The 20,552-nt window shown below is 47.9% G+C and overlaps 2 protein-coding genes across 4 annotated transcripts; both read left to right on the forward strand.

Moving 5' to 3' along the window:
- The first annotated feature begins 6,462 nt into the window (after positions 1 to 6,462).
- SEC11C (SEC11 homolog C, signal peptidase complex subunit) lies at positions 6,463 to 11,711 on the forward strand. 3 transcript variants are annotated; one of them, XM_066180636.1, is made up of 6 exons: positions 6,463 to 6,690; positions 7,367 to 7,476; positions 7,915 to 8,064; positions 9,219 to 9,338; positions 9,858 to 9,915; positions 10,320 to 11,711. In XM_066180636.1, exons 1-6 carry the CDS (start codon positions 6,478 to 6,480, stop codon positions 10,371 to 10,373), a joined length of 705 nt encoding a protein of 234 aa, XP_066036733.1. In that variant the 5' UTR covers positions 6,463 to 6,477; the 3' UTR covers positions 10,374 to 11,711. The 3 variants fall into 3 exon arrangements, with proteins under 3 accessions (XP_066036733.1, XP_066036734.1, XP_066036735.1); XM_066180637.1 differs by having other exon boundaries at positions 6,463 to 6,678; XM_066180638.1 differs by having other exon boundaries at positions 6,540 to 6,682.
- Positions 11,712 to 14,293: 2,582 nt separating this feature from the next.
- On the forward strand, positions 14,294 to 18,916 carry GRP (gastrin releasing peptide). The gene is made up of 3 exons (XM_066180639.1): positions 14,294 to 14,684; positions 15,195 to 15,445; positions 18,511 to 18,916. The coding sequence occupies exons 1-3, from the start codon at positions 14,432 to 14,434 to the stop codon at positions 18,562 to 18,564; spliced, it is 558 nt and encodes a 185-aa protein (XP_066036736.1). The 5' UTR covers positions 14,294 to 14,431; the 3' UTR covers positions 18,565 to 18,916.
- The last annotated feature ends 1,636 nt before the right edge of the window (positions 18,917 to 20,552 follow it).

A 20,552-nucleotide genomic window follows, 5' to 3' on the forward strand; every position in this document is an offset into this window, starting at 1 on the left:
TTTCACAGCCATCACTAATACTTTTCTTTATTTTCCCTTGTCACTGTCTTACACTTGCAAGTAACCTGATGGTGCAAATGGCATCAGGGTGCCCGGGTGTCACGCTGCCACTGGTGTCCCCAGAGGAGCTCCTGCACAGCCAGGGAGTGCAGCCCAGCTGCTTGGCAGTGGGCTCTCTTCAGGTCTAACTGGCAGATCAGTTTAACTCCCCTGCCAGTAATCTCTTTAAGGGTTTAAGAGATAGAGGGTCTTGAACAGTCCCATAAGCTCCAGCCCCATTTCTGTGTCAGAACTGACATACCTCCGTAACAGGAAGACAATGTCCTGAAAAGCAGGAGGTGAGCAGAAGGTTTTAAAGCAATGTGTGATACAGTGAAAAGGCACAAGTATCAGCATGAATGCCTAAAGCAATTATTTCCTCTTGTAAACTATAGAAAAAATGTTTAAACTTATTTTTCTCCTAGATCTGGCATTTGGATTGTTTGCTTTTAATTAACGCTGTCACTAACAGTCAGTGATGACATAAATACTCCTCTTTTTACCCCTTTCCTTTGAGGATTGAACACTAATGGATTAGATCTCATAAAACCTCTCTGAGTGATAGGGAAGGGATCATATAGATTCCACCATTTTGCAGCCACTCTTGTGGTTGGAAACAAATGTGCTTAACAGTGCAACCTCAAACTGCAACAGAAACTAAGGCTTTATATCTCCTCCTGTTGTATGCCTTCCCGTTCCACCCCTTCTGCTCCTCAGGGAGGCAGGGAGCACACTGAGACCTCTGCCCAAATACCCAGCTACACACAAACTGCCCAGCAAGGACTGCACCAAGGCTCAGGCCCACCTGCCAACCCAGCCTCAATAAAACTGCTTTTTTTCACCTGCTAATATTGGTTAACACCTCACCTCAGTGCATGTGGGCAGTGCCTGGCTGCCAGTCACCTGGCTTTGGCTGTGTGGATGCGGGGTCCTTGAAAATTAGCACCAAAGTAAGACAGGCTGTAGTAAATATCCCAGTGAGGCAGCATGGAGCTGGCCCTCCTCACTGTGCCCAGGGCTGTACCAAGGCACTTTCCAAAATGTGCAATTTGCCACAAGAAAGATGCCCTTGAGAAAGGCTGTGAGACTGGACCGAAGGAACAATAAGGGGAAGTGGGACACTGTCAGCCAGAGCCACCTCACTGTGCAATGAACCTCACAGGAAACTGCTCTGCCACAAGAGCAGTGGGCTCAGGGGAGAAGTGAGTGCAATTCCAGACCCTTCCTGGGACAATACCCAAGGCAACAGCCTGAAGTTGTGCCAGGGAAAGGCTTAGGTTGGATATTGGAGAAAGGTTATTGACACAGAGGGTGGTCGGGCACTGGAACGGGCTCCCTCGAGATGGGGTCACAGCACCAAGCCTGACAGAGTTCACAGTGTTGGTACACTCTGGGGCACGTGGCATGACTCTTAGGGATGGTGTTGAGCAGAGCCAGGAGTTGGACTTGATGATCCCTGTGAGCCCCTTCCAAGTGGGCAGATTGTGTGATTCTGTCTCATGTGCTCTCCCAGGCAGGCTGCGTTCCCAGCCTGCCACCCACCGCCCCACTCCAGCACGCCCCAATCCTTCGTGTCCCACATACAGGTCAGGGCTGTGCTGCGCTGCACCTCTCAGCCAGAAATAAGTCTAATTAAACCAATGCATTTGTGTTGCCCAGTGCATGATGCCTTTAGTGACCACCACGTGTGTCTGCGTCCCTTGTTCCTGGGGGCCTGGGCACGGCACAGGTGTGCTGTGCCCACCCTGCAGTGCCCCCAGATCCCTCCCTCGGGAGCTGTGGAGCCTTGGCCTGCTTGCCCGTAGGTACAGCCGGAGCTAAACCTGGCTGGCCACCGTCACTGGACTTCTCTGCGCTTGTCTGTGTTTGTATTTCTGGAGGGCGTTTACAGATGCACAACTTGGCCTGCCAAAGGCCCGAATGTTCTCAGTTCTGAACCTCTGTCTACCCGTGGGGAATTCAGTTTGGCAAGCCTATTTACTTTTAAAAGGATTTTTATAAAACTCCGACCTTTTCATTCTGTTAATATTACCTTTCTCAGTAAACTTAGCATACACACACAGCCGCCAGGCCAATAACGGCACAGAGAAAAACCTATTTTAGTTTAAAACCTTTCTCAAATATTAGGGCAGTTCAGTAGCCAATTCTTTGTATTTGAATTTCAGATTATTACTCAAAGGTTACCTGCCCAGGCTCCGTAAAGGGTGACTAGGAACAGTGGGGAAAGGATTGACAAGAGAAATGAGTACAGAACAGGTCAACCATGGAAAGGCACAAGCGTTCCTGACCTACATCCCCAGGCTCTGTGTACAAAGTAGATTCTGCAGCCAGAAGTGGATGCAGGTGCAGGAGCACAAAAGGAGCTACTTCTCCTCTCATCCCTGGACACTTCCTCACTTAAAAAAAAAAAAAAAAAAAAAAATTGAATTTGCCCCTTAACAGTGACAGTACAAAACCTGGTTTTGATGTTATTTCTTTCACAGTTGGGAAAAAAGTTTTCCTCACTGGGGAGCAAATGGCCCTATTGAGGGCATCACAGTGAAGCACTGCACTGGGAATGACCCAGATTTACCTGGAAAATTAACTAGAGGCACTACAGCTCTCTTCTCTGAGCCTCAGGATTCTATTTTGAAGGAAGAAATGTAATTGAAACAGTAATGTGACTATTAGCCAAATAAGCTGAGCATAGTACCCTTCTCAGATACGTCCCCTTATATGATTTGGCAAAAGATTTTATGCAGTTCATTTATTTTCTGCTCTCAAATTGTGCTATTTCGTATTCAATGGCTCTAATGTGATGGTGGGGATATGGATGCAGTGCATTATCAGCATTGCTCTCCCCGGGTCAGTCCGGCACTTGGCTAGCAGTGCCATACTTCTGTGGGCCAGACCAATATTGCAGGTCAAGCACAACGATATTTCCTGATTTAGTGATTGTTCTGAGGTTTTCCCCCCCCTGCTCCATGGGACAAGGGGAAGGAAAAGAGAATATTATTCGCTAAATTGAACTGAATGTTCAGATAGCTGTATTCCTCCCTCCCCTTACCCTCCTTCCCGAGAAAGAGAAATTATTTTCACAAATAAACCATTCCCTGAAATAAATCCACTCGGCTGAAATCCAATTAGCTCTGCAGACACGGGGTCGCAGAGCAGACCCAAAATACTGACTCATACACTAAGAAAGGGACACTGGGGTTGCAAACTGTGCCTGTGAATGGGTCTCTGCCAGCTCCCAAGACACATGACAAGACTCGGGAGAGGAGTGACACAAGACAAAAGCCACACATGCTCCCAAGCAGTGGCCTCCAAAGTGGGGGTGTGCTGTAATTCTCTTTCTACAGGGGTGTGCATCCACAGGCATGCAGGAAGCAAAAAGTCTTTCTACTGTTACAGAACTGCAACGAAATACCAAAATTAAAAGTATCCAGAAGAGGGGTGAGTTCTGTGCCCATGACAAATGCCCTGGAAAACAAAGAGCTGCCATTCAATACTATATATACAGGTGGCACTGGTGCCTGGCTGCGTCCAAAGGCCTGGCAAATCTGCCAGAATGTCAAGAGCTACATCTTCTGTGTACTAAAAAACCAACATAATTTTCTTGCTGCAGAGCTCCAGAAGATCTACTGTACAAATATTGAAGTCAAACATCCAGTGTAGGGGAAGGTTTCAAAATACATGTAACCTTTAATAATCGAAATCATGCAGATGGTAAAATAACAAAGCTGCCAAGAGAGGTGTGGGTGATTCCCAGCGTCTCTAGAAAAGGAAGGAAACAGCTTCCTAATATGTTTCTCTTGCCTCACCACAAACAATGGAGAAGTCCAAGTGTTTTCCGAGCTATCAAACACCAGGCACAACCAAACCAACAGGCCAAGGATCTGCAATCTCAGAATTAAGTGTGGGTTCATGCCTTGGACAAAAGGAAGTCCCATCTATGTGAACAAAAAAATAAGCAGCTTCAATCCTCCCAGGATTCAACACAAAGTTGCCTTCTCACTTTTCTAAATTCTCCACAAACTAACTCTGCTTCTTCCCTCTGCTTGTTACAGAGCAAGATTTTACCACTTCGATTTCCACTTTCAATTCTCTCCATCAGGAATGATTGCAAGGAATTGTTCTAACACTGAGCAGGCTTTATCATTTACGCTCTCTCAGCTGCTGCCATCTCCCTGCTGAGTGGCTTGTCTTTTGCCTCCAAAAATGATATCCCTCCCTCACAACAGAATATTTACAAGAATATTTTTCTGCCTGTTTGGTGAATTAAAGCGCTACCCAAAAATAACACTCAGAGATCATCTTTCTACAACAACCATTTGCCTTTGTTCTGTGAGTGGCAGCATTGCAACTAGTCTAGGATGAAAATTCATCCATTTATGTTCAGCCATTCCTTGTGTGACCAGGTAAGAGAAAAGTGTCAGATATTTACTGTTAGATGTAAATATATAATTAAATACAAAGTAAGGATTAAATTTATTCTACTTTAGGAGGAATTTGGCTGTGATACACAGTGTTTTGGAACAAAAGCTGGTTTCTTATGGTTTTTTTCATAGTGATGCAAACATGATACCCAACATTAAGGTAATGAATTAATAGCTAAAGTGGAATGTACAGTTATAACCACAAGAAATGACAGTGAATTCCTTCCAATAGCAAAGCACATTTAACAAAGATGTTTTTGTCAAATTGTTTCTAATTGCCTAATGAGTTAGTCTGAACCCTAGTGTAAATTACTGGTAGGTTCAATTAGGTTTTTGGAGACTGAGATTTGTTAGTCTCCTTATGATGATTATAGAGCCTGATAATTTTGTCCCAATCACCATTTTAATCTCTGTTTTCTCAGGGCTTTTTCTAAAAATAAAAGCAAGCAGATTTGTACACAAAGGCAAAAAAACTCTATTAAAAAAAACCCCTGTCTAAATAGTATGGTATGAAAAACCTACTTAGAGGAATTGCAGAAAACCTTTTGCTGGGCAAGAGTCAATACAATATTTCAGTGGTAGCTCCCATTCGTACAGAACACATAACTTTGTTTCACATCTTTTAAATTAAACTCTTAATTGTGCAAAGAAAACTCAGAATCTTTTCACCACCTTTGTGTCTGCCCTTGTATATTTTCCTTCTCTCTTAGTAATTACTTCTGAATACTGCATCTGCTCAAAGGCAATAGTAGCAGATGCTTTTCACTGAATATTTAAAGGATAGCAGAGAACTAACCTGAAATCATGTAAACTTAGAGGAACTCCTGTGTAGTAGGTAGAATACTGGTGTCACTGGAAGAACACTCAGGTGAGAAGGTGAAGGATCTTATCTGGATCATGCCAAGCTGGCATCCTTGGAGCCTTCTTTCCAGTCTGCCATTTGTGTTCATTCCTGAGAGCATCACACTTTCCCCTGGGATCTAATGCCAGTTCTGCCTCTCTTACTCAGTCCTAGTCTGTTTCATCCAACTGTTTACCAGCATTAAAGTCTTGGTCAATTTCTGGCAAATTACAAAAAAAACACAAAACACTCTGGTCAGACGGTTTTGCTTCCATTTATGTTAGTAGCATTTCTACGTGTTCTCTGTTCTCCCATTCTCAGTGTTCAGGGGCTAATTTTAAACTTGGTGAATGCCTGACTCGGTTCGGCCCATTTAATTCCCAGGAAATCAGGCTGTGGGCTGACCTGTACCTGGGTGGCTGCTTGCTGCTTCAGGCTCACGCAACCATTCAGTGAGGAGCTGGAAACGAGTGTGAAGTTTGCCTGTGCTGCTGGGGGTCTCACTCACTGCCAGGCACATTCTGAGCAGTGCCGGCTCATCCCCGACGGCCGCCAGGCCTGCGGAGGGCACCGAGGGGCTGCCACGCACAGACGGCTGCAGCTTTTCTGGGCCTTTGTGCTCTCCTCTGATCGAGGCCGTGCCGCGGTCCCTAAGCAAACTCGGAGATCACCGCTAGCTGCAGCCATGAGGTGATTGCGCTCTCAGCGGGTGAGGAGGCCAGCGCGACGCCCGCCTTGATCCCCTCACGGCCCCTCACGGCCCCTCACGGCCCCTCACGGCCCCTCACGGCCCCTCACGGGTTCCCGCCTCAGCACAGCGCCCCCTGCCGGCCGTCCCCGCCCGCCCCTCACGCGTTCCCGCGCTCAGCACAGCGCCCTCCCCTCAGAGAGCGGGCGCCCCCGTGCCCCCCTTCCCGCCAATGAGCTGCGCACACGCAGCGGCGGCCACGGGATGCCCGCGGCAGCCGCCTGACCCAAAACTCCCACCTCTCCTCACCCCCGGGAGACCGGTGCGGCCGGCCCGATGCTTCCCGGGCGGACGCGGCTCCTCCCGCCGAGCCGAGGGGTCTGAGCGCTCACCGACGGCCCTCGGTACAGCCAGCTGCTCAGGCGCCTCCAGGGGCAGGAAGCAAGGGGCCTCTCCATCAGGACGATTCGCCGCGGTGCGTCTGGGAGTCGATGTTCACCTGGCCGGCGAGGTTCTCTGTGTGTCAGCGGGCCGGGAGAGGAAGGAGACTACAGGTCCCAGAAAGCAGCGCGGGCCCCGCCGCCGGCCCTGGCGCTGCGCGGGGGGCGCGGGCTGTGCTGGCCCGGGAGCGGCGGGACCCGCGGCGGGGCCGCCATGGATCTTTTCGGGGACCTGCGGCGCATGAACAAGCGGCAGGTACCGGGGTGCGCCCGGGGCCCGCGGCTCTCGTCCCTCACCGGGGAGCGGGGGTTTTCAAAGGGTCCTTCCCACCATTGTCCCCGTGTGCTGCCGAGGAAAGGTGCAAAAAATGAACGAGTGCGGTTAAAGCGCATCCGCTGCTGGAAGGGCTGGCGGAGCAGGAGAACTGGGGGGCAGAAAGTCAAATCAGGGATTTTCTAGAGAAGAAGTTTCAGTATGACAGTAGCAGGAAACGATCCTTTGTCGTCTCCCGTCTCCTGCAGCTCCTCTTTTTAAACAAAAGTCACTCTCACAGAGTCGGCCTGTGCCGGCAGTCCGGTGTTCCGCATATCCCTTTGGGATGTTTCTGAGCCCGGGAGGGAGTCAGGGCCGTGTGAGCGAACCAGGCTTGATCAGGTTTGCCAGGTCGCTTCCCCAGCTTTATAATCCCTTATCAGAGTGTTTGCCTCTGTCGCTGACACGCAGGAGTGGATTAATCCAAGACTAAGGCACACAGAGGGTTCCAGCTTTGTGCTGCAGTTTGGTGGATTCCGACGAGGCAATCTGTGCCACCACACTTGTGTTGGAATACGATTTTAGCATAAAAGCCTAGAATCTGTGGTGCACCTGAGTTGAAGTTCTGTGTTGTGCTTCTAAATACAATACAGTGCCTTTAAAAACCAACTTTTTTGTTTCACACAGCTATATTACCAAGTCTTAAATTTTGCCATGATTGTGTCTTCTGCCCTAATGATCTGGAAAGGGCTGATCGTGGTCACTGGCAGTGAGAGCCCCATTGTTGTGGTGCTCAGGTGAGTCAGTGGAAAGGCTTTCTGCTTCAAGTCCAGGTATTGTGTTGCCTTTTGTCTCCTCCCCCTTCCGCTTGGCTACATTTGGAATTTGAAATCTCACCTGTTTAAAGAAGGACTTAAACACTTGCTTTCTTCTAGCTGTGTTTGGGCTCTGGCAAAAGTCACACTGTCAGTAGCCATGGCCCAGTTTCCACTGAGGTTTGTAGGAGAGGTAAACATGTCAGGCCTTTTAAAATCCAAGTTCCTTCACTTCACCTAAACTGCAGATTGCTTTCTGGGATTTGAGTTCTGTTAAAGGTCTGGGCAGTGCTACTGAATGGGTGAAGTTACAGATCTCAGTTAAAATTGTGGGTTTATCTGTAAGAATTAAATGTTCTTTGATGTCATGGTGCTTCTTTCGTTTATGTCAACAAACTCTCTCTTTCTTGCTGTTTGTAGTGGCAGCATGGAGCCAGCTTTTCACAGGGGAGACCTGCTATTCCTGACGAACTTCCATGATGACCCAATCAGAGCTGGTGAAATAGTTGTTTTTAAAGTTGAAGGCAGAGACATTCCAATAGTTCACAGAGTTATCAAAGTACATGAAAAGTAATGCACCTTGCCTTTTTTGTTTGTTTGTTTGTAAAGCTCCTTTCCTTCCCCATGGCTTTCAGTGACGGTTTAATTGTGGTTTAGTGTGTGAGAAAGGCGAGTGAGGATAAGCAGTGAGAAAAAGCTCAGCTGTAGGATGTGATCCACATCTGTCCCCAGTTCTGTGCCACCCTTCTCGAGGGGCTGAGACCTTTCCCTCAGCAAAGCTGCGCAGGGTTGGTGCAGGTAAAGCTGTGCCCAGGAGGAATCCTGGCAGCAGCAGTGTGCATGGGGGCAGAATCCACTCCTGTGCTGGGGCTGGTACAGTTAGGATTTTGGTCATAAGAGCAAGTTTTTGGCAGAAGGTGGAGAGTCACAATCAGGGCGCAGCCTGACAGAGTGTGTGAGCTTTGCTACTGAAGGTTTCCAAATTTGACTCAGGATAAAAGAAGAGGTTCTTCTTACTCTTGTGTCTCTTGGCCACGCTGCCCACAACAGTTCTTGCAGAAAAGCAGCAGGGAGAGGGCTTGGTTTGGCCTTGATTGCAGATGCCTACTCTGCTGAACAGTTCCTTCCAAACCACAGTTCTGCTCCTAGGTCTGCACAGTGAAAAGCTAAGCTGCAGCTGGCAAGCTCTGACATTTGAACGTCAGCTCCACGAACTGAAGGTGTTTATTTCTTGAGTAATATCTCTTCTTCCACGTTTTTTTTTTAAATTTCTGAGAATCACCTATTTTTTTTTATCAGTACCTAATTTGTCTTTATGAGAACTCCTAATTTCTGAATTGAGCGAAATTCATTTGAAGACAGTAAACTTAAGAAGTTTATTTGAATTTGTGTTCTGTGGAAGATGCTGATAAACACACAGGGCTTTTGTTGAGGAAGTTCAGTGCCTGGGTGGACAATATCCCTTCATGTCCATGGTGTAATTGCTTACATCAGTTAACAGTCTAGGAGTGTTGCAAAAAACATTTCTTGTTAATATCTGTTGATAGATGAAGTCAGTAAACTTTGTAATGTTAATGATTTAATGGTGCTTGTTCAATAAGCTGGGCTGAAAGCAAACATTGCTATCTAATCTTGTAGCACTTTCCATCCTCATGCGCTTTGTAGATGTTAATTGAGATTTTTAAATTACGTGCTATTTAGCCTATCACCTCCTTGCCTTCTAGAGGAAATGGGAACATCAAATTTCTGACTAAAGGGGATAATAATGAAGTTGATGATAGAGGCTTGTACAAAGAAGGACAGAACTGGCTAGAGAAGAAAGATGTTGTTGGAAGAGCAAGGGGGTAAGTAAAGCAAAATGTACTTTGTAATTAAATAGAAAAATTAGCTCTTGAATCGCTTCTGCTGACCAGATCTGATGTGTTTTAAAATTTCTTTCATAGAATTGTAACTAAAAAGAAAACCTGAAAAAGTTGCTTCCTATAGTACTCCCAGTGATGTGGAGTGTGGAGGGAAAAAAGGACATTTAACAAATAGTCCACCTGAAAATACAAAATTAACCAGCTTCTCCTTGTACTTGCTGGAAATTCCTAAGAAATTGTGTTGACATTTCACAGGAATTTTATACAAGGTTTGAGCTTTTGACTTTGTTCCCTTCTCCAGCTGAGCTGAAATCTTTTCAGATTCTCTGAGATAACTTTGATTAAGGAAAACTAATGAATTTTACTCCCTGTTGAGATCTGCATTAGTCCCAGGTGTAAATTATGAGATTGCACCAAAATATTCCGGATTGTGTAACATTAAAATACTTCCATGTAATATTTGAGGGCTAATTTTACATTCACCTGTTTTATCACTTACAGGTTTTTGCCCTATGTAGGAATGGTAACGATAATAATGAACGACTACCCAAAATTTAAGGTATGTATACTGACATTTTGAATATTTGAAGTGCTAAAATAACAAGTACAGACAGTAAGAACCTTGCCTCTAAGCATACATGTAATTAATATATTTGTGTCTGTGGTTTGCTACCTAATGTAGGATGAGCTGAGTTTCCTTGCTTGCTGTTGGGCAGTAGAATTTGTTGTTTGTAATGAGTGGAAAACGTGTAGTTTATTAGAATTTTGTTAGTTAAGTGTATCCAAATGCGATGCCTGGTTATGATGAATTTGATCGCTTTAAAATCTTCCTGCAGTTCTGTAGGAGCAGAGCTCTATTGGTGGAAGGTGTGGTGTTTGAGAGGGCACCTTTTGAACAGTTTGTGCTTTCAGAGCCCAGTGGAGAGGAGTTGTAACGAGTCTGTGTTCTGTGTTTCTTTGCAGTATGCTCTCCTGGCAGTGATGGGAGCATATGTACTGCTCAAACGGGAATCCTAAACACAAGAACAAAGGGAAATATTCAGGGGGAAAAAACTAATATATTTCAGATGATTTCGTTTCTGTATACGGTTACAAACTGTGCAAGCTTCTGTCTTGTCTAAATAAATGACACCTAATGAGTGAAGCTGTTGGCTGCTGGCTAATTACAAAATGACATATTTACCACCTTCCACAGACTGCTCTCAGCTAGCCTGGCACTGGTTTGGAGGACTGTCGTGCTGGAGCAGCCAAGGGCTCTCTGGCCATGCCGCGGTGGGTTTTCTTGACTGGTGCTGCACCTGAGCCCACTTTTGCCCTTGTGCTTGTTTTGGGGGTTATTTTTAATCTGTCAGTGTCCTCTTTTCTCCACCATACAAATGGTTTTGATCAGTGCTTGTAAGGACAGAGAACCTCTGAACTGGTAGTAAGTTAGTTCTAGGAGTTTAGTCAGATTATGCCTGAGGTGACTGGTTGTGTCTGACTAAAACAGTCAAGAAGGGGAGTTTCACTCTGACTTGGTACTGAGCAGTGGGGACTCAGAGCTTTTTCCCTGAATTTGAAACTTGCTCCTTCATGGCGTAAGGAAAAAAGCCCAGATGGCCTGATTTCCAGAGGCCTGGTTTCTGGGGACTGTGTGCATTGCTAGCGTTCAGGCTGCTGACGATTCTGCCTTTTGTGTCCTAGCTCTTAAACAAACCTAACAAATAGGTTTTCTGGGGCTTTAATAACACTTGTAAATTGCTGAATGAATAGCGCAGTAGTGCACTTCAGGGATATTGCCAAGAAGGGGAAACCAGAACTCTTATGCCAGTTTTCAGAATGTATTCTTCTCACCTATCATATAACACCTGAATAGTGTTAAACATAAAATTGATTTTTCATTTAAAAACTTAACCTGGTAACTGTCTTCTATGAAATTTGGTATTTTTCTCCTCCCTTCAAATGTCAGTGTTGCACCTTCAACAAAGCAGAACTTGTTTTCCTTGCTGGCTTTGTTTTTGTAGCTGTGATAAGGAACAGCATGATGCTTTTTTCTGCTGGAGTTCTGTTTCTTCTGTTATCCCTTACCTCTGCAAAAATACTCTATTTTACAATAACAGCACCTTTTCTGTTGTAAAGCTCATGCTCAACAGACAACTGCTGAATTTGTCCAAGTAATATTACTTCTTTTGTGTCCTACTAAGCAGTTTTCATGTCCAACTGTATTATAAAAATTACTTATTTTAAAATGTGTCAAACTGTATAGAAATAAAATTGAGTATAATAAATGGCATGGCAGAATAACGTTGGGATCCTTAATGCAGTCTTCCTGGAAGTGTATCATCCCAGTTAAGAAAAAATAATGTGTTTTTTGGAGACAGTGTATGTGGAGTAAGTTTTTTTTTCTTTCTCTTGCTATTGCTGAAATCCAGATTTCTGCTGTTCACTTACCCCAATGTGAGCGCAGTCAGCTCTGACTTGGAGAGTGCAGCTGAAAATTTTGCAGCTGGCCAATGTGACGCTGGGGGCCAGTCACAGGAGTGGCTCAGAGCTGTGCCAGGGGGCATCAGAGTGGGTGTTACGAAGCATTTCTGTACTGAGAGGGTGCTCAGACCTGGAGCAGCCTCCTTCAGGAGAAGGTGGATGCCCCAGGCTCAGCATTCCAGCGGCACTTGGCCAATGCCCCAGCTTCTGGGCAGCCTGGAAGGGCACAGGCTGTTGGGCTGGATGGTCTCTGTGAGTTGTTCTGGTCCACAGGCATGTCCATAAATGCTTCCCATTTGAATTCTCCAGTTGTTGAACCCCTCCACCGCAAAAATCATAAACCCAAACCTGTGGCTGCCACAGCAGCCTGGCACACGTTAAAAGTGCCGTGAGCAATCAATCACTGTGGTTAAGCTTCAACTTTCCAGGGCTTCCCAAAATGCAGTGCAAACAGTATCAACTATCTTACACTGTGCCTTATTAGATCAGTGTTATTATTTCATATTATTCAGCCTCTGTAAAGGTGTGGAGCTCTTCCCTGAGAAATGTCTTCAGTTCTTCAGGGAACTGTTGCAGCACTGAGTCGATGTTGAGGTTATTTGCAGAACACCTGCCCTGAGTGCAGGTTGGAAATGCTGGAGATTAGTCTATTCAGCATCTTCAACATTTACAGAGTATTCCTCGGTGATCACGCCTGTTATTACGTTGGAGATAGGCTTCCACCAGTGTTTGTTCTGTACATACATCCTGGCTGTGTCTAACACCAGGGTCCCTACAAAGAAAATGATGAAAGCCACACCGTTCTTACATTACCCCTTTTTATAGCCATCAAATGTGCGTTGCTGATAGAACAATGATGGTTGTCTAAAATGTAAAGGAAGCAGATTGAAGAGTGTTATCGTGGTAATAGCTTTTGAAAACTGTAAATGTTTTCCTGCCATGAAGCACAGCAACACTGTGCTTTGCCATGGGATATACAAAATGAGGAGGGGTATTTTAAATGAGAGAGAGCTGTTTCTTGATGTTCAAACACAAATTGATGTTATCAGGCTTCTTCTTAAAGAGAAGGATTGTCTTGAGTGTTGAGTCACTCACAGTTTATAACATCCTTTGGTTGTACCTGGTTCCTTTTCTGTTGTGGGGGGTCCAGAATAACATTTCCCAATATTGTCAAGTTATGATTTTTCTTAGAAGGGTAATAAATTAAGAATTAGAATAAATCCTTGTTAACAAGTAAATAAATAATAAAGACATAGTAAATATGCATCATACAGGAAAGGTTTATTTGTTTGCATGGTATTTGCACTAAAAGATTTAGGACTACTGGGCAACAAGGAGCTGAGTAAGAATTCATGTTTGGTTAGTTTTGGTTTTGTCTTCTGAAAATGGACAGTTTCCTGAATTTTTCAATTTCCTGCCTTGATTGCTCCAAACAATTGGAAGTTTCTCTGGATGGCAATATTTTATTTGATCAGCTGTCACTCAGCCTGTACAGAGCACATGTCTCTAGCTGTACTGCAGGCAGCACAGTGAAACTTGAGGCATGAGAATACTATTGTGAATTAAGCAGGAATGCATAATTAATAACCAAAAGAAAAGAATGAATCGCATTAATCAGTAAAAGAAGGCGAAACAAACTGTGACTAAACAGGGGAACAATTTGGCTCAATACAGCAGGATATACAATTGACTTCAAAAGGAATTGTACAGGAGTTTGCCCAGAAATTATGTTAATTCACATCCGTGGGAGCTTCCAGTAGGGATAGTTCAGTTCAAGCCATGTGGGGCTAGCTGGAGGAGCTGGCAGGTTCCTTACAGTCAGCTCTGCTCCCTGTGTATCCCACCTCCTGCCATGGTTCTCTAGACAGCCAAATGATCACATAAACTGCACCCATTGCACGAGGCTTCATCCTGTCCCTGCTGTTCTCCTGAGTGACAAACGGCACTTCGGGACTCCCTATCCCGTCACTGCTCACCCACCTTCACTCCAGTGTAACCACTTTAAGTGTTCGTTTCAGGGCCTTTCCAAGGTTATACTGTCTCCATCTTTTCCCTGCACTGCCTCTTCAGGCAGGAATTCTTTTCGTGCATTTACCACAAAGTTGGCCAGTTCCAGGTGCCTCAGGGTGCCGCAAAGTTTAAAGGGTCCCTGTGCAGAGAAAGCTGAAAGTCCTGTAAATGCGCGTCCACGTTACTGTCACTAGTGGCAGGAAATTCAGGTGATACTGGAAATTAAAATAAGCTCTTTGCGCGAGATTTTCTGTTGCAGTGAGGGACGGCGAGACCCTTTGCCCCAAGTGCGGGCGAGCCGGAGCCCGCACGGTGCGGTCCCTCGGGGCGGGGGTGACCTCGGCCCCTGCGGCTCCCGGGTCTGCTCAGCGCCGCCGGCAGCACCGCCCCGGGCCGCCCTCGGCGCCGACCCTCGGCGAACGGAGCGGGAACCCGTGGGACGCGCCCGCGTTGCGAAGGTAACCGGGAGGGAGAAGGGCCCCCCCCGCCCGGGGCCGGCGCCGCCTCGGCTCCCCCCGCGGGCACCGGCGGGGCGGGGAGCGGGCCCGTGAGGAGGCGCCAGGCGCGGGGGCTCCGCTCACGCCGGGCCCGGCTCCGGATAAATGGGGGGCGGCGGCGGCGGCGGCGGCGGCGCTTGGGAGCCTTGTCGGAGCCGGAGGCGGAGCGGAGCGGAGCGCGGCTCGGGGCAGCACCGGCGGCGGCCGCAGCAGGGCAGGATGCGCGGCGGGCGGCCCGCGGCGCTGCCGCTGTTGGCGCTGGCGCTGCTGACGGCGCAGGGCGGAGCGGCGCCCCTGCAGCCCGGCGGGACCCCCGCGCTCACCAAGATCTACCCCCGCGGCAGCCACTGGGCTGTGGGTAAGTGCGGTTTAACTCCTGCACGGGCACTGGAACGCGCGGTTCCTGCGTCCCGTGTCGAGTCAGGGTAAGTCTGAAACCTACGGCTTCTCGGTGCACTTTTATTCCAGCGAATCTTACCAAGCACCTCTGTCTCCAGGCAAAGTGCTTGGTTATCGTTAGCCCTTTCTTAGCCACGTTTTCTCTGACAATATAACACAAGAGACAGAAGAAATTTATTGTGTGTGACTCTGACAAAATCTTCAGTCCTAGTAGTGCTGCAATTCGACATTATCTAGCCCCTTCCCTTCCCTTCCCTTCCCTTCCCTTCCCTTCCCTTCCCTTCCCTTCCCTTCCCTTCCCTTCCCTTCCCTTCCCTTCCCTTCCCTTCCCTTCCCTTCCCTTCCCTTCCCTTCCCTTCCCTTCCCTTCCCTTCCCTTCCCCAGTCAGTAGCAAAGTCCTGCTGATCTTTGAACAATCAAATCTTTAGCCATTTTGGTTAATTTTGTGCTACTTTAATTGTTGTTATAGGACATTTAATGGGGAAGAAAAGCGCTGGAGATTTTCCTTACGGTTTTGAAGAAGAAAATAAGACACCATTTTCAGCATTGCCTGACAATATCAAGCAGCTGGAAGAGTATCTGCAGTGGGAAGAAATCTCAAAATATTTGCTAAGGCTGCTGGAAAGGAATGAAAATAAAAGTGGTCACTTTTTAAAAGGAGGGCTTCCCTGGTACACCAGGAACACCTGGGAGACAGATGACAATAGCACTTGGAAACATGTAAGTAAGATAAAACCTGTAAAGATACTCCATGTGTTCAATTTTTGGGTTACAGTTACACAGCAGCTTCCTCTATCCTCTTCCTGGTGGATTGTCCAGAAAAGCTGCAGAAACGCATCTCATGTATTAGACATTCAGTACAGTAAGACTCTGATCTTGATTACAGATTGTCACTCACTGATTGTTTTTTGATGACTTCATTTGCTGCTGGGTGTAAACACGGCATGCAGTCAGCAGATTTTAGTCCCTGGGTTCTCTTCAGGCTGCTTGGTTGGGCCATTCTTTTCTCTTCTTCATGCACAGGTTTTCTCTTCTTCAATCACATCAGCAGCACATATTGCCCAGCAAAGCCAAGCTAGCGTGAAAAACAAGTGTGAGGGCAGGAGGAACCACATCACCCTGACTGTCCCCTTCCATCACCCTTCAGGATGTTCTGCCTTGGGCTGAGTAAAGCCACAGGGCTGCAGAATTCTCTCTGCTCACAGATTTGTCCCTGTCTCCTTTGTCTTTTCTCCAGCCCATGGTGCTGGCTACTGCTGTGGTCATTCCTGGGTTTGCTAAAGGAGTCTGGGGCTACTGATAAGTTGCCTCTCCTCATCCTCAGATTCATGTTCTTCTAGAGCCGTTGCACAAAACAACAGGGTTTTGGAACAGATTAATCCCTATTCTTTTGGGAAATCCTATAAAATACGCTGTGAAGGATAACAGTGAGGTTTTACAGAAAGTAATTGGGGTCTAATGTAAATCACAGGATCCACAAGAAAATTCCTTTCCTTATAATGCCTCAGGCACAGTCATGGTGATAAAGCTGCAGAATTCTTCTGGGTGACAATGAAATAGAATAAAAAGATTAATACGCCCCCTTAAAGACATCAATGGGAAGATTTTTTCTTTCCCATATTCTACTGCAATATGATGTCATTAATATTCCTGGGCTAACTTCAGCCTGATTTCCCTCCTGAAATCCTGGTGCAATCAAATCAATGAACACTTAGGCTTTTATTTGAATGTGGGTAAAAATTCACCCTTTAAATTAAGCTCTGATTTAAGTCTCTCACAACAGTGATATGAATGCTGCCCATAGGTTTCTTTTTGGCTGTGGCTTTATGATAGTGATGCATCATAGGAACTGATTATTAATACTGTTTGAAAAATAAACTATTTATTCCATCTGCAGTTCTGCAGTGGGCAGCTTTGTAATCAAATTAAATTAACAAATCCCGTTACTTAATGTAAAGAGGGAAATGTTCTGACTTTTGAAAGTGTCTGTCAATAAATCCTACTTAGGAAGGCTGGAAGTTGGCTCTGGTAAGTTGAGTCATATCCATATGTGTGTGCTTTCGCCATAAATTAACATCCACATTTCTGTGGCCAGATATTGAACATCCTTATTGAGTAATGAGGTTATTGCCTTAAGCATCCAGATTTCTGCAGGGATTAGTAAAAAAGCTCACGTTTTTTCTGTGACTAAGGTAGAGAACAACTTGCAGAACATCAGTTGGCCATAGAACCCTTGATTTCCATCATTCAACAGTTTCTTTGTCTTCACCCTGAAGTAAAATCTAACGAAAGGAGCTGTAGCTGTACTTTCCTGCTGTTGGACACAAATACTTGATGATACACAACCTAGGTAGGATATGATGTCCTGTTTTTTTCCGTCTAAGATGAAGAAAGCATGAAGATCAAAAGGAATGTACTTTACTCTTTTGAGGGCTGATAGTTTCCTAAACATTTAAATAATGAGAATTATTTTTCACTTAGAAGATATTTTGAATAAAAGAGGGCTTCTTTACAAAGGTAGAACTCTGATACATGGAATGTGACATTCATGCACATAGTGGTACAAATGCATAAGTAGCCTTTGGGGGTTGATTGTGTAGATTTGTCAGGACGTGAGGGGTTTCAGGTGCACAGACTCGGTTGGACAACACCTTGGGGAGGATTACCAGGTATAGGAGGCTGAGGACGATGGCACAGCGCATCCAGAAAATTTGTCCTTGGCATGAAATACTTTAACAGGCATATTTCATGTGAGTTTGGAACAGAAACTTGTTCTAGGAGGAACCAGACACCAGATTTGCAGCGGGTTACTGTTCCCTGTGCAGTGGCCTGTTGGACTGAGGTACTAAATGTCACCAAAAGAAGGTAAATAATGAACCCTGCTGCCAGCTTCTGGAATGGCACATGCCCACGGGGGGCTGCAATTCCCGTGCACTGACAGAGATGCCAACACCAGGAGTCTGTGTCTGCAGCCCTGTGCTCCGCCTGCTGCACACAGCAAAGACTGGCTGTGTTGGGAACAAACAGTCTCTCCAAGAACTTTGTTTCATGGGTGCTTTTCAGATTTAGCTGATTTAATTCAAAGCTTGAATTTTAAATTTAAGATCAGGAAGCCCCAAAGCTAGAAGTAAATACAGATAAGTACCTCAGGTAACTCAGTTCAGGGTCTTTCTTATTAGCCCAAATCGTCCAGTGCATCACCACTGATGCTCACACTGGGCTGTACATTTCTTAAGAAGAAAAGAATTCTTTCTAAAGGACTTTCCCTTCCCAGAGGAGTGAAATGCCTGTAATACACAAATAGTCAAAAAATGGAAAAGGTGAACCCAATATTTCTTGGAGTTTGGCTTAGGATGGTGCACCTGTGGTATTTTGTTTTCAGTTAATACCTTGCCTGCTCTTTATTCTGTGAATAAATTACAGCTAATGTAGTTAAAGGGGATGAAAATCTCTTTTGCAAGTTGGACTAAGTACAAAAGTAAGTTGGAAAATAAACTTTTAATTGTTTCTATTACTTGGCTTTTTCACACTAATGAGACAGGATATAAATGAGATGGCACATAGAATTATTTGGGAGAATGACTTTCCTCCTACTTTTGCAGTTGGTTATTACACTAAGCAAGACAAATGGGGTCTGTTTCGGAAAGATTATTAGGAACGTGTTTGTTATGTGAATGCACAGAGCAGTTATCTATTAGGCTTATTAACTTATAGTAGGTTTATTAACTTAGTGAATTACTTTTTTCAGGACTGGTCTATAAATAATATATTTCTCTTTTTATTAGATGATGGACTATCTGCTTCAAGTTGTGAATATGAAAGAGAGCACTCCAAGCTGAAAGAAGATCACTAAATCATGAAGAAATGGAATACTTTCTGTAAGAGACTATATTTCACAAGCACTTGATTGTATCAGATAATCAACAAAGTCACTTTTCTGTACACAAGAATTCCTTTGTGTAAAGTACTTAAATACACATATTCTTGTATGGTTCAGCAAGGACTAAATCCTCTTCTTCATTTTCAAAGTTGCATTTTCTCATTTGAATGGCTTCGAGATATATATATAAATATATATATAAAATTGTCAAGGAAGGGTCTTCCAATTAATTATATTACTTATCGAATCATTTAATCTCTTAGTTCGAAACTACATGACATTGCAGCATTCGCAATAAATAGTACAAAGAAAAAGCCGGAGTTTATGCTTTTGTTTCAGTCAAGCAGTGAAATTCGCTGTGTAAAAGCCAGTAGCAAGGGCCGCTGCCTTCCCCAGGGCAGGGCGTGTTGCGCTTTCAGCCGCTCTGCCGGGAGCCTCCGTGCCGGTGTGTGCCCGGGAGGCGACGCTGTCCCCGCGGCCCGGCCGCTCCGGCGGCCCCGCTGTGCCCGGGGCCGAGCTCCGCCAGGCGGCGCCCTCGGCCCGGGACGGGCAGCGACCGGCGCCTCCGCCAGGCGGCGCCCTCGGCCCGGGACGGGCAGCGACCGGCGCGTCCGCCAGGCGGCGCCCTCGGCCCGGGACGGGCAGCGACCGGCGCGTCCGCCAGGCGGCGCCCTCGGCCCGGGACGGGCAGCGACCGGCGCCTCCGCCAGGCGGCGCCCTCGGCCCGGCCGTGAGGGGAGCGCTGCGGTGAGCCCGGGACAGGCTGAGCCCCGGCCGTGAGGGGAGAGCTCCGGTGAGCCCGGGCACCGGCTGAGCCCCGGCACCGGCTGAGCCCCGGCCGTGAGGGGAGAGCTCCGGTGAGCCCCGGCACCGGCTGAGCCCCGGCCGTGAGGGGAGCGCTCCGGTGAGCCCCGGGACAGGCTGAACCCCGGCCGTGAGGGGAGAACTCCGGTGAGCCCCGGCACCGGCTGAGCCCCGGCACCGGCTGAGCCCCGGCCGTGAGGGGAGAACTCCGGTGAGCCCCGGCACCGGCTGAGCCCCGGCACCGGCTGAGCCCCGGCCGTGAGGGGAGCGTTCCGGTGAGCCCCGGGACAGGCTGAACCCCGGCCGTGAGGGGAGCGCTCCGGTGAGCCCCGGGACAGGCTGAACCCCGGCCGTGAGGGGAGCGCTCCGGTGAGCCCCGGCACCGGCTGAGCCCCGGCACCGGCTGAGCCCCGGCCGTGAGGGGAGAGCTCCGGTGAGCCCCGGCACCGGCTGAGCCCCGGCCGTGAGGGGAGAGCTCCGGTGAGCCCCGGCACCGGCTGAGCCCCGGCCGTGAGGGGAGAGCTCCGGTGAGCCCCGGCACCGGCTGAGCCCCGGCCGTGAGGGGAGAGCTCCGGTGAGCCCCGGCACCGGCTGAGCCCCGGCCGTGAGGGGAGAGCTCCGGTGAGCCCCGGGACAGGCTGAACCCCGGCCGTGAGGGGAGAGCTCCGGTGAGCCCCGGCCGTGAGGGGAGAGCTCCGGTGAGCCCCGGCACCGGCTGAACCCCGGCCGTGAGGGGAGAGCTCCGGTGAGCCCCGGCACCGGCTGAACCCCGGCCGTGAGGGGAGAGCTCCGGTGAGCCCCGGCACCGGCTGAACCCCGGCCGTGAGGGGAGCGCTCCGGTGAGCCCCGGGACAGGCTGAGCCCCGGCACCGGCTGAGCCCCGGCCGTGAGGGGAGAGCTCCGGTGAGCCCCGGGACAGGCTGAACCCCGGCCGTGAGGGGAGCGCTCCGGTGAGCCCCGGCACCGGCTGAACCCCGGCCGTGAGGGGAGCGCTCCGGTGAGCCCCGGGACAGGCTGAGCCCCGGCACCGGCTGAGCCCCGGCCGTGAGGGGAGAGCTCCGGTGAGCCCCGGCACCGGCTGAGCCCCGGCCGTGAGGGGGGAGCTCCGGTGAGCCCCGGGACAGGCTGAACCCCGGCCGTGAG

Source organism: Chamaea fasciata, unplaced genomic scaffold (genome assembly GCF_029207755.1).
Source record: "Chamaea fasciata isolate MVZ Bird 193981 ecotype frontalis unplaced genomic scaffold, bChaFas1.0.hap1 SCAF_4, whole genome shotgun sequence".
In the NCBI taxonomy this organism is placed as follows: Eukaryota; Metazoa; Chordata; class Aves; order Passeriformes; family Sylviidae; genus Chamaea; species Chamaea fasciata.